This window comes from Heterodontus francisci, chromosome 35 (assembly GCF_036365525.1).
Source record: "Heterodontus francisci isolate sHetFra1 chromosome 35, sHetFra1.hap1, whole genome shotgun sequence".
Classification (NCBI taxonomy): domain Eukaryota; kingdom Metazoa; phylum Chordata; class Chondrichthyes; order Heterodontiformes; family Heterodontidae; genus Heterodontus; species Heterodontus francisci.
Window position 1 is genome coordinate 50,136,222 of NC_090405.1, and position 12,043 is coordinate 50,148,264.

Consider the following 12,043-nt stretch of genomic DNA (forward strand, 5'->3'; position numbering starts at 1 on the left):
ACACACTCGCGCTGCACACACACACTCACTCACTCTGTGTGTGTGCGCACACACACACACACACACACTGTCTCTCTCACCCTAGACACATATGTGAACGCACATACTCATGCTGCATGCTCACACTTGGGGAGCTACAAACACCTTTAACACCCCTGGAGTAGGAAAGACAATGTTGACAATCCCAGTAGCTTGGTGTGGTACTGAGGCACACAGTTGCTTTTATTGCAGGTAGGACCTTATCAGACAAATTTGACAGCACGCTGAAGAAGGGGATGTCTGGACAGGTTTTAAGGAGTGTCATATATAGGACCAGGAGGAGGCTGTTCAGCCCCTCTTGCCTGTTCTACCATTCAATGAGCTCATGGCTGATCTGTGACCTTACTCCATATACCTGCCTTTGCCCCATATCCCCAATACCTTTTGGGGTAACAACAATCTATCAACCTCACATTTAAAATTAACAATCGATCCAGCGTAAATTGCTGTTGGCAGAAGGGAATTCCAAACTTCTACCATCCTTTGTGTGTAGCAGTGTTTCCTAACTTCATTCCTGTGAGACCTGGGTCTAATTTCTAGGCTGCGCCCCTTGTCCTAGATTCCCCAACCAGCGGGAATAGTTGAGGGAGGGACCTCCGGGCAGGGGAACACAGGCACCTGGTGGTTGTGCTGCTGTCAAAGTGGGAGCACAGCGAGCAGACAGCAGGTCAACCCGAGCTCATCCAAGACTCTGCTGCCTGTGTCCTAACTCGCAGTGAGACCCGTTCACTCATCACCTCTGCGCTCGCTAACCTACACAGTTAAAGGTGATGCATAAAGGAGGTTGGCCCAGACGATCAGGCAAATGGAGCCAAATTAATTAAGAATAATGCATACGCCAGCGGTTTACCCGAATGAAGTGAGATTATTCCCAGGAGCACTCGGATATCAAACCTCAGTAGCCAGGCTGGGGGAGGGGCAGATGAGAATGACATCTAAGATCTTTTAGATTCTCTGATCTCCTGGTATGAACTTTGGCCTCTCACTCACCCACCCCTCCCCCGCTCGCTATCAGCAACTATCAAATGTGCTTCCGCTAAAGGCTGATTTATTTTCCTGTATTTCAATCTATTTATTGTCTGGATTGATTTTTTAGCATAAGCTTCCTGTTACCAACCAACACTGTATTACAAGATGCACCAACCCTGTAGTGAGTGAGCCTTTGCTCTGAGTTACTCCTTCTCTCATCTCTGCCCTCTCCTTGTTGCCACTCTTCCTGCCTGTTTATTTCAATACTTCTCTAATCGGCTTTACTTCTGTGAACCTTCCTGTCTTAATTCCTCTAACGTGTTTCCTGCGTTACAACAGTGACTACACTTCAAAAGTACTTCATTAGCTGGAAAGCACTAGTGGATGACCTGAGGTTGTGAAAGGTGCTATAGAAATGCAAGTATGTTGTTTTAAACTCCAGAAACAGCAGCCCACGTGTACTTGCTCCCCTCCACACTCTCCTACTGCTGTGATCAGGACTGTTTCCTGCTGTCGTTTATTCTTTGCTCCGGATCTCAAAAAACTCCTCACCTCCCTCGCTCTGTCCTTCCTTCTCCTCCAACTTCCACTTTTGGATTTGCCTCGTCTTTCTGTCTCTGCCTGGGAAGGCCAATTAAAATAGAACCATAGATAGAAAAATTACAGCACAGAAGGAGGCCATTCAGCCCATTGTGTCTATGCTGGCCGAAAGAACTAGCCGCCCAATCTAATCCTACTTTCCAGCACCTGGTCCATAGCATTTCAGGTGTATGTCCAGGTACCTTTTAAATGAGTTGAGGGTTTCTGCCTCCACCACCGATCCGGGCAGTGAATTCCAGACACTCACCACCCTCTGGATGAAAAAGTTTTTCCTCATGTCCCCTCTAATCCTTCTACCAGTCACCTTAAATCTGTGCCCCCTGGTAATTGACCTCTCCAGTAGGGGAAACAGGTCCTTCCTGTCTACTCTATCTAGGCCCCTCATAATTTTGTACCCCTCAATTAAGTCACCCCTCAGCCTCCTCTGTTTGAAGGAAAACAACCCTAGCCTATCCAATCTTTCCTCATAGCTGCAACTTTCGAGCCCTGGCAACATTCTTGTCTGAGCTAAATCTCCACAGGGTCCCCAGCTGTGAACTCCTGCTGCTAAATTCCGACTCTCAAGGCCCATTCCAGAGATTTGAGCACTTCAATCTAGTCTGACGCTTTCAGGTCCAGTACTGAAGGAGTGCTGCACCGTCAGAGGTGCCGTCTTTCCGACGAGACGTTAAACCGAGGCCCTGTCTGCCCTCTCAGATGGGCGTAAAAGAGCCAATGGCACTTTCAAATCAGGATAGGGGTGTTCTCCCCGGTGTCCTGGCCCGATATTTATCCCTCAACCAACATCACTAAAATGGACCATCTGACCATTATCACATTCATGCTTGTGGGATCTTGCTGTGTGCAAATTGGCAGCTGCGTTTCCTACGTTGCAACAGTGACTACACTTCAAAAGTACTTCACTGGCTGGAAAGCACTTTGGACCATCCTGAGGTTGTGAAAGGTGATATAGAAATGCAGGCTGTTTCTTTCCATCGTCAGTCTGGCTGGGTGTTGTGTGGGGCTCTGATCGCCCTCTGGCCTTGCTGGGTTTGACACTCCTGTCACTGGGGCACCTCCTCCCCACCACCCTACGCCCCTGTTAATATCGAGGCCATTGATTGGACAAGAGTTGCAGTTCAGGAAAATGGAATCAGCTGTACTTGGCATGTATCAAGTTCTCTAAGCTGCCATCAGTGACAGTATGGAGTGAGCAATCTCTCGACGTCCTCTGTCCATTATTTTCACTTGTGGCTGGAACTGGCTTGAGCAGTTTGACGCCTCCCGGAAGACAGAGGGATTTGATAGCAAAGGGTTAAATGTTTGTGTGAATGCATCGCAATGAGCTGCAGCCTGGCCTGCGGAGATGGGGGTAATGGGACAGCCCCACAGGCTGGACAGTGTGCTCCCAACAATGGCAATCTCGAAATCAAACACAGAACTGAGCATTCCAGAAATGGCGCAGACTCTCTTGGATTTACATTCCCATCACTGACAGCTGATCTGATGCTGTTAGAGGTTGCTATCTGATTGAGGAATGCTAATTGAATGAGCTGCAATCTGCTTGACATGTTTCTGATGTGTTTTTATTACACGTCAAATGCTATGACATGTTGAAGGTAATCTATTGTGAATGAATGCAGCATATTTAAAATTCCAGCATCTGTGGGAACGCCTCCAGACTTCAGGGTCCACCCAGTATATCCTTGAAACATAGGTTCCAAAATTAGGGTTAAACTCAGTAAAAACCACAAACCGTACCAACACTCATCGGCCTGAAGCGATGGGCACTTCACCTTGGCATCATGGTTTTGGACCACACCTTCAGTTGCCCATGTAAGGTATTGCTGACGATTCCCATTAGCTCCATCTCTGTAACCTCCTACAACCCTCCGAGATCCCTACCCTCCTCCAACGCCGCCCTCCTCTGCATCTCCTACTCCTTCCACTCCCACAATTAGCAGCCGTGCCTGCAGCTGTTGAGGTGCCAAGCCCTGGAATTCCCTCCCGAAACCTCTCCACCTCTCTCTCCTCCTTTAAGACGCTCCTTAAAACCGACCTCTTTTGCTCACCTCTCCTACTATCTCTTCATATGGCCCGGTGCCACATTTTGTTTGATCACGCTCCTTTGAAGCTCCTTGGGACATATTACAACATTCGAGGTGCTATATAAATGCAAGTTGGCATTTTTCCCACCAGCCAGTGTTTTTCCCTGTCTGAGTGAGATCATCTGTTTAGTGGTGTCTAAGGGGTGGTTTTGGGTTATGGGATTGAGATTGCCCAAACTGTTACATCACTGGGCTGTGCCAGATGGGGAGGGACCGTATCTGACCCACAGACGTGAAATCACAGGATCAGGAATCGAACCCTTTTAGATATAGAGTATCAGAAATAGGAGCAGGAGTAGGCCATTCAGCCCCTCGAGCCTGCTTCCCCAGTCAATAAAATCACGGCAGATCTTAGAATCATAGAAAGTTTACGGCACAGAAAGAGGCCACTTGGTCCATTGTGTCTATGCCAGTGGTATGAAAGCTTCCACATCAACTCCACTTTCCCCGCCCTGTCCCTATATCCCTTAATCCCCTGTGATTTTAATAAAATATGTACTTGTTAGAATCTTCGGCCGTTTGTTGTTCCAAACTCAGGTTGGGGATTTAAGGCCTAATCCAGGAATGCTGGATGCCCAGTGAGGAACTAGCCTCAATGAGGGTATGGGACAGATAGTTGCCCTGACCCCAGCCCATGCTCCTGTCCAGGTAGTACAGAATCCCCGAGTGCAGCCTTTATCTCCAAGTGTGAAGCCACATACAGATCAGTGAGCCCAGTAATCAGGCATCTCTCTGATGTCAGCAGGTTTGTAACTGTCAACGGATGATCAATTCTTCAGCATCGATTAAAACTCATATCCTCCATGGTCTCGCCCCTCCCTACCTCTGTAATCTTCTCCAGCCCAAAACTCTCCGACATCTCTGCGCTCCTCTAATTCTGGTCTCTTGCGCACCCCTCCCCCCGCCCCGAGTTTAATCGCTCCACCATTAGTGGCCATGCCTTCAGCTGCCTGGGCCCCTAAGCTCGGGAATTCCCTCCCTAAACCTGTCTCCCTCTCCACATCGCTTTCCTCGTAAAGACACTTGTTAAAACCTACCTCTGTGACCAAGCTTGCGGTCACCTCTCCTAATATCTCCTCTTGTGGCTCAGTGTCCAAATTTGTCTGATTGTGCTCCTGTGAAGTGCCTTGGGACGTTACAGGCACTATATAAATGCAAGTTCTTTTAACCATTTAGTTTAAAGCCCTGGGTCTGTGTGGCTTGATCAGCACCAGCAATGTCGAGTGTGATACTGAGTCACACAGACCAGAACGATCCTAGGTTTGACCTTTGAACTGTGCTGCGTTAGTTGCAGTCAGTCTCAGAGGGCACCTGGGCTAGAGAAGGGGAAATTTCAGCCAGGGATCCTGCTCCTGATCACGACACAGGAACATGCCTGCGTATGACTGGTGAGGACAGGATTTGGGTGTGAAGACTCCCACAGTTTGACAGCTACTGTATAGACTGGTATATAGAATGGCCACTTGGGTGAGGTATTAGAGGGCATTTGGCACCTTCAGGGGCAAAGAAGGTGGAGAAAGTACTTGATGAAAGAGGTTAGTGTCTAGAGTCCTGCTCCCCCCGCTACCCTCTTCAGTTTGAATGCTGCCTCTCTGATAGCTTTGTACATTAAACTTTTTTCATTTCCTCTCTTCAGTTCAGTTTGACGGTGTCGACAAGAATCGCCTCTCACCACCCAAGGAAGAGAAAGTTCGGCACCAGAATAGGCTGTCTGGACCCAACCTCAAATCACTAAAACATCAAAGTCTTGAGTTCAGTGGACCGCTGGGTGAAAGGGTGGAACCCAACCTGCCTCTTGGCAGCCAAACGTGAGTGTTGGATTACAATCTGGGCAGTCATCGCACTCTTAAACACTGCTCAGGAGTTCAAGACTGTACCTTTGATATGAATGTGTGTGTGTGTGTTGGATGTGTTTGTGTGTGTGTTGTAAGTGTGTTTTTACGTGCATGTATGTATTTACTTGTGTGTCTACATGCGTGTGTATGTGCATGCGTGTGTGTTTACGTACGTGTGTGCATGTGTGTGACACAAGACTGGGTGGGAAGGTGCGCACCGGTCGCTGAAGGTAAGCTTGCAGGTCCAACAGGCGGTAAAAAAGGTAAATGGTATGTTGACCTTCATAGCGAGAGGGTTCGAATACAGGAACAGGGATGTCTTGCTGCAATTATACAGGGCCTTGGTGAGGCCACGCCTGGATTATTGTGTGCAGTTTTGGTCTCCTTATCTGAGGAAGGAAGTTCTTGCTATAGAGGGAGTGCAGCGAAGGTTTACCAGACTGATTCCTGGGATGGCGGGATTGACGTATGAGGAGAGATTGAGTCGGTTAGGATTATATTCGCTGAAGTTCAGAAGAGTGAGGGGGAAATCTCATAGAAACCAATAAAATTCTAACAGGACTTGACAGGGTAGATGCAGGAAGGATGTTCCCGATGGTGGGGGAGTCCAGAACCAGGGGTCATAGTCTCAGGATACAGGGTAAACCTTTCAGGACTGAGATGAGGAGAAATTTCTTCACCCAGAGAGTGGTGAAACTGTGGAATTTGCTGCCACTGAAAGCAGTTGAGGCCAAAACATTGTATGTTTTCAAGAAGGAATTAGATATAGCTCTTGGCTCTAAAGGGATCAAAGGGTAATGGGGGGAAAGTGGGAACAGGTTACTGAGTTGGATGATCAGCCATGATCATAATGAATGGCGGAGCAGGCTCGAAAGGCTGAATGGCCTACTCCTGCTCCTATTTTCTATGTGCGTACGTGCGTGTGTGTATATGTGTGTGCGTGTGCGTTTGTGTATGTGCATGTGCGTACGTACCTGTGCGTGTACATGTGTGTGTACATGCGTGTGTGTGTGCGTGCACATGTACATACTCTATCAGTGAAGAGGTAACTGAAATGAGAAACTCATGGAAAAGAAGAAAGACTTGTATTTCTATAGCGCCTTTCATGACCTCAGGACTTCGCAATGTACTCGACAACCAGTGATGTACTTTTTTTGAAGTGCAGTCATTTTTGTAATGTAGGAAATACAATTTGCACACAGCAAGATTTCACAAACAGCAATGTGATATTTGATCAGATAATGTGTTTTTGGTGATGTTGATTGAGGGTTAAATCTTGGCCAGGACACCTGTCACATTGCCTTTACTAATTCAGCCGTCAGCTGGGGGAGCGTGGTGCTGGGGTGGGGGCAGTGGATTTTCCGAGTGTGTTGTATCAGTGGTACAGTGTATGATTTGCAGGGGGGAGGGGTTGTGTGTTGTATGAAATGCTGCTGCTTCTGCCTGCAGGGGTGTCTGAATGCTTCTGTTGTGTGTGACACCCCTTGTACGGCAGGGTCAGATAGCCATCCTGTGGAGTGGTGAGCAGTAACATATGGTCATGTTTAACACGCCAGCTTAGAGCTCTCTGTCAGTGACTGAGACAGATTGTGAGTGAGACAAATGGATCTCTTTTTTTGCCCTGCAGCTGGTATCATGGTGCCATCAGCCGGACGGACGCAGAGAATCTCCTGCGCTTGTGTAAAGAGGCCAGTTACCTGGTCAGAAACAGCGAGACCACCAAGAATGACTACTCGCTCTCGCTGAAGTAAGTGCCCAGCTGATGCCATGACCCACACGTGTGGTCTGCCAGCTCGGGGATTTTTCTTTTAACTCTTTCCAGACAGGGCGCATCTCAAAGTGGAGTGAAGCACTGCTGCGATCAGTTGGACACGCATCTGTGGAATAGTTCACTCACTCTGGCTGTAAATGTCAGCCAGTGGAAGAGGGAAGGGGGGGAGGGGAGGAGGGAGGAGAGAAGCTGGGTGAGTAAACTGCTTCCTAAAAGGGATATGCGTTTACACAGTATAATAGTATAACTGGGCGATGCAGTGGATCAAGATTATCCTCACTTCCGACTATTGTCCTCATTCCCAAATTCTCCCCACTCCCAGTTATCCATGCTTCCATTTTCCACACTCCCAATTATTGTTCCTTGGTGTGTCCTCACTCCCGATTGTAATTATTACTATTATTAACATGGCATTACTCCGAGTAAGCTGGGGGATGAGCAGTATTGCATCATGTGAAACATTATTCTGCTGTTGGGGTGCAGCCATATCTAATAGGGCCCCTTTAAGGCCACAATGTTGAATGTCTGAGCCTTCCTGGGTCACTTAGAGCCTAATTGGCCATATGCAGATGGTCGGGTAATCTTGAGCTCAGTCAGGCCTCTTGACTACGTGTCACTTCTGTAGTCAGTTAGAAAGTATCTTTCGTTGCTGGGCAAGTTAGAAATGATTAGTTTCCCTTCTGTTTTTTAATACTGAACACTTTTAAACACCTGAAGAGTAACAGATGAGTCTCACAGCTTTCTTTATATTGCAACAGTTTGCCCACACACTGTTGCTCCTGCTGTTTAAGGAGGTGGCCTGTGATTCCATCCAATGCACTATTTTTTTATTCTATTATTATTTTTCTTTTATTACTAAGGGGCAGCTGTCTTTCTTTAAGGTCACAAGGACTAATTGTTGTTAACTAAACACAGGCTGGGAGCATTCAGATGCTAATTCTCGTGCTCCAGAAATTTTACAAGTTGGAATGTCAATTTCACCCTGCAGCTCAGCTGTTTTAGGTTGCACTTTCACACTAACACAATGATAGCTGGTGACTGCCACTGTCAACGTTTTCCATAATAGTTTCCTTTCTCCATATTTATAATGTAAACTGCCTATGTAAACATGTCACGCTGCAATTGCAACCTCCTGCCAGTGGGGGACACTGTAGCGCCACAGTTTTGTGCTCCTCAGGTTATACTGCCAAGCTCATGTGCTGCAACCAGCTCTGCTCCCCAAACGACAATAAGTTTTGACAAAGTATGAGGGAAAAGTGCTGACAGACTGGAAATGGTTTTATGTTCGTGCTGGCCAATCCAGTTCCTGCCCCCTCCCATTCCGCCTCTAACTCCCATCTCGACTGAAGACTTGCATTTGCACTTTGCTCCCTATTTGCAGCAGCGTGGGAGATGGGCTAGGATAAAAAAATAAATGTATGTAAAAATGTGAATATTTGGTACAGTTGTTTCTCTTGTGCATGAATTAACAAAGCCGGTGCTTTCCAGTATTATCAGAAAATTGGAATTGCAATCCTGCTGTCTGTACCTCCCGAGACACCAGCAACTGATCAGTTGGCGTTTTCCCAGGAGACGGCACATCACAATTACAGCTCTGTGTATAAGAGCTGACAATTTGCCACTGTGTTGCTTAGAGGGTTACATGAGCGCTCGTAGATGCCTATATTCATCCTTTTGTTGCAAGCGAGCTAAATTGGAAGTGACAGCGGCTTGGTGCAAATTGAAAGCATATTTACTGAGCATGAGAAAAAGGCACATTGCCTTGCTGTTTAAAGGAGAGCGACACGGGCTTAGTGTCTGGCTTAGCTCGTGTGCTTTGCTGAACTCCTGCTTTCCTGTCCCAGCGCACTTAATATTAGGAATAACCTCCCTACTATGTCATTCTTCAAAGGGCAATTACTTAGGGTTCAGTCCTTCACTGCTTGTGTTTTCAGTCTGCTCTTTCGAGAGATTAAGATTCCCCAGGGTGTGACAGAGATTGGGAACAGCAAGGAAATTACACATAACTGCTGGAGGGTTGTTTTATTGGTGAGTTAAGCGGAGTAAAATAAATGATGCACCCACACTGGTGGCACAGTATGGAACAATAAAGAGCAAAGGGTCCCAGGATCAATCCGAGGTCCGTGCTAATATAACAGTTGAGGCACTAACATTGGCCTCGGTGTTTTCCTGTGAAGTGTTCAGGGGCGAGAAAACTGCCAGGGTCCTGCTTCAATTTCTCTCCAGTTCATCCCCCCTCCTCCCCCACACACACTCCCCCCCCACCAACTAGAAAACCTGAATCTGTGAAAGACAATAGGAATATGGGAACAGGAGGAGGCCAATCAGCCCCTCGAGTCTGTTTCGTCATCCAAGTAGATCATGGCTGATCTGTAACTCTTAACACTCTCGTTACCAAAAATCTATCAATCTCAGTTTTGAAATTTTCACTTCACCCACCCCGAGCCTCAACAGCTTTTTTTGGGGGAGAGAGTTCCAGATTTCCACTACCCTTTGTATGAAGACGTGCCTCCTGACTTCGCCGCTGTGGTGCCTCCCACACTCAAATAGCCGGTCACCATGCACTGCATCGACCTGGCATGTGAAGGATGCAATATCAGAGGGCAACCAGCTGCTGTGGAACTCTACCCCAGCTATGGGACGACTCCTTCAGGACTGATGGGGGAGCTGGAAAAAAGGGGGGTAGAAAGCGGAGTTGCTGTTGTCCTCACTTATCCTCCTGCCACTTGTTCCTGCTTCGGTATCAGCAGCAGAAAATGGTTTGAGTATTTCAGAACATGTGGCAACTGCATCCTGTTTCCTGCCTGTGTTGGACAACAGGAATTCTATCTGCGGTTGGGTCAGACCAGCTTTCTGATTATCCCAGTGGAAACAGATGACCATTTTTTTTAAAGCTTAAAATCTTACAGCACAGAGGGAGGCTGTTCAGCCCTTCGTGCCTGTGCTGGCTCTTTGAAAGAGCTATCCAGTTGGTCCCACTCCCCTGCTCTTTCCCCACAGCCCTGCAAATTTTCCCCCTTCAAGTATTAATTGAATTCCCTTTTGAAAGTTATTGTTGAATCTGTTTCCATCACCCTTTCAGGCAGTGCATTTCCCTTTAATGGGGAGACGGTGGCGTAGCGGTATTGTCACTGGACTAGTAATACGGAGGCCCTGGCTAGTGCTCTGGGGACACGAGTTCGAATCCCACCATGGCAGATGGTGAAATTTAAATTCAATTAATAAATCTGGAAGTAAAAAGCTAGTCTAATGCTAACCATAAAACCATTACTGATTGCTGTAAAAACCCATCTGGTTCACTAATGTCCTTTAGGGAAGGAAATCTGCCATCCTTACCTGGTCTGGCCTACATGGCATAGCAAGCCACTCAGTTCAAAGGAAATTGGGATGGGCAATAAATGCTGGCCTAGACAGTGACGCCATGAACGAATAAAAAAAAATTGCAGATCAGAACAACTGGCTGTGTAAAAAACTATTCTCCTCATCTCCCCCTGGGTTTTTGTCAATCACCTTAAATTGTGCTCTCTCTTTAGCGACCCTCCTGTCATTGGAGACAGTTTCTCCTTATTTACTTTATCCAAACCCCTCCATTCTGAACATCTCTTAAATCGCTCCTTAACCTTCTCTGCTCTAAGGAGAACAATCTCAGCTTCTCCAGTCTCTCCACATAACAAGTCCCTTATCTATGGTAAATCTCCTCTGCGTCCTCTCCAAGGCCTTGACAACCTTCCTAAAGTGTGGTGGCTCAGAACTAGATGCAATACTCCAGCTGAGGCCTAACCAATGATTTATAAATGTTTAGCATAAGGGTTTGGGATATCAGTCAGAGCATTGGGACATGATGACTAAAAGCTTTGTTGGTGATGTTAGAGTAGAGAGAGAGAGAGAGATGAAGGGAGACACAGAGGGCCAGTCTTGGAACTTGGGTTGCCAACTCTCCAGGACTGGCCTGGAGTCTCCAGAGATTAAACATTAATCTCCAGGACAACGCAGCAGGCAAAAACCCAGGAGATAAAATCATAGAGGCATTGCAATAAATGTTTTGTTTTTTGTTTTTCTTTGAACACTTCTGATCACAAAAATATCAGTGATGAAGGGGGGGAAATGGCTGCTTGACTAACAATCAGGAGTCATCCAATCAGGTATTGAAGAGCTTCTTCACTTCCCTATTGGCTGTGGGTGGGTGGGGCATCGCTGGGATGGACGTGTCAGGCTAACCAATGGCAGGAGTGTGGGGGTGGGCCCTTTGGAGGCAGGAGGTCACATGATGAATCCTCCAGGAATACATCAAACCATTGTAGGCAACTCTATTATGAACTGGGACATGGGGCTGGAAGGGGGGGAGCTGAGATGGAGAGTGGGGGGGACTCCTGAGGGCTTTGCAGATAAGGAGGAGAATTCTGAGATCGATGCCAAACCCCAAAGTTCTATCTCAAGAAGTGAAGGGAAACGCCAGCTTCAAAAAGTCCGTGTTTGTGCAGCTCACTGACTGGGACTCAAACCCCAGGCACACTCTGTAAATCTGTGGGGTTTTAGTTGTGGTATTTAACAATTAGCACAGAATTACAATTTGCTTGTGTATATATTTTTGCTATCCAAAATTGCAATTTGGCATCAATCGGTGAGCTGATTTGACTGCCTGAACAAAAAGTCATATGTTTGGTCTCAATTCATTTTTCTCTCCGTGTCTTGTCAAACTTCCATTGACGTTCCTTGGATAGTTTAGGATTGTTCAGTAGTCA

The 12,043-nt window shown here is 47.0% G+C and overlaps 1 protein-coding gene across 5 annotated transcripts in view; it reads left to right on the forward strand.

Moving 5' to 3' along the window:
- LOC137350678 (SH2 domain-containing adapter protein F-like) overlaps positions 1 to 12,043 on the forward strand; it is a 207,049-nt gene that overhangs the window by 139,949 nt on the left and 55,057 nt on the right. For all 5 annotated transcript variants that reach the window (XM_068015535.1, XM_068015537.1, XM_068015539.1 and 2 more), the window contains 2 exons: positions 5,332 to 5,503; positions 7,158 to 7,277. In XM_068015535.1, coding sequence (XP_067871636.1) covers positions 5,332 to 5,503; positions 7,158 to 7,277 — 292 coding nt within the window. The remainder of the gene's footprint in view (positions 1 to 5,331; positions 5,504 to 7,157; positions 7,278 to 12,043) is intronic.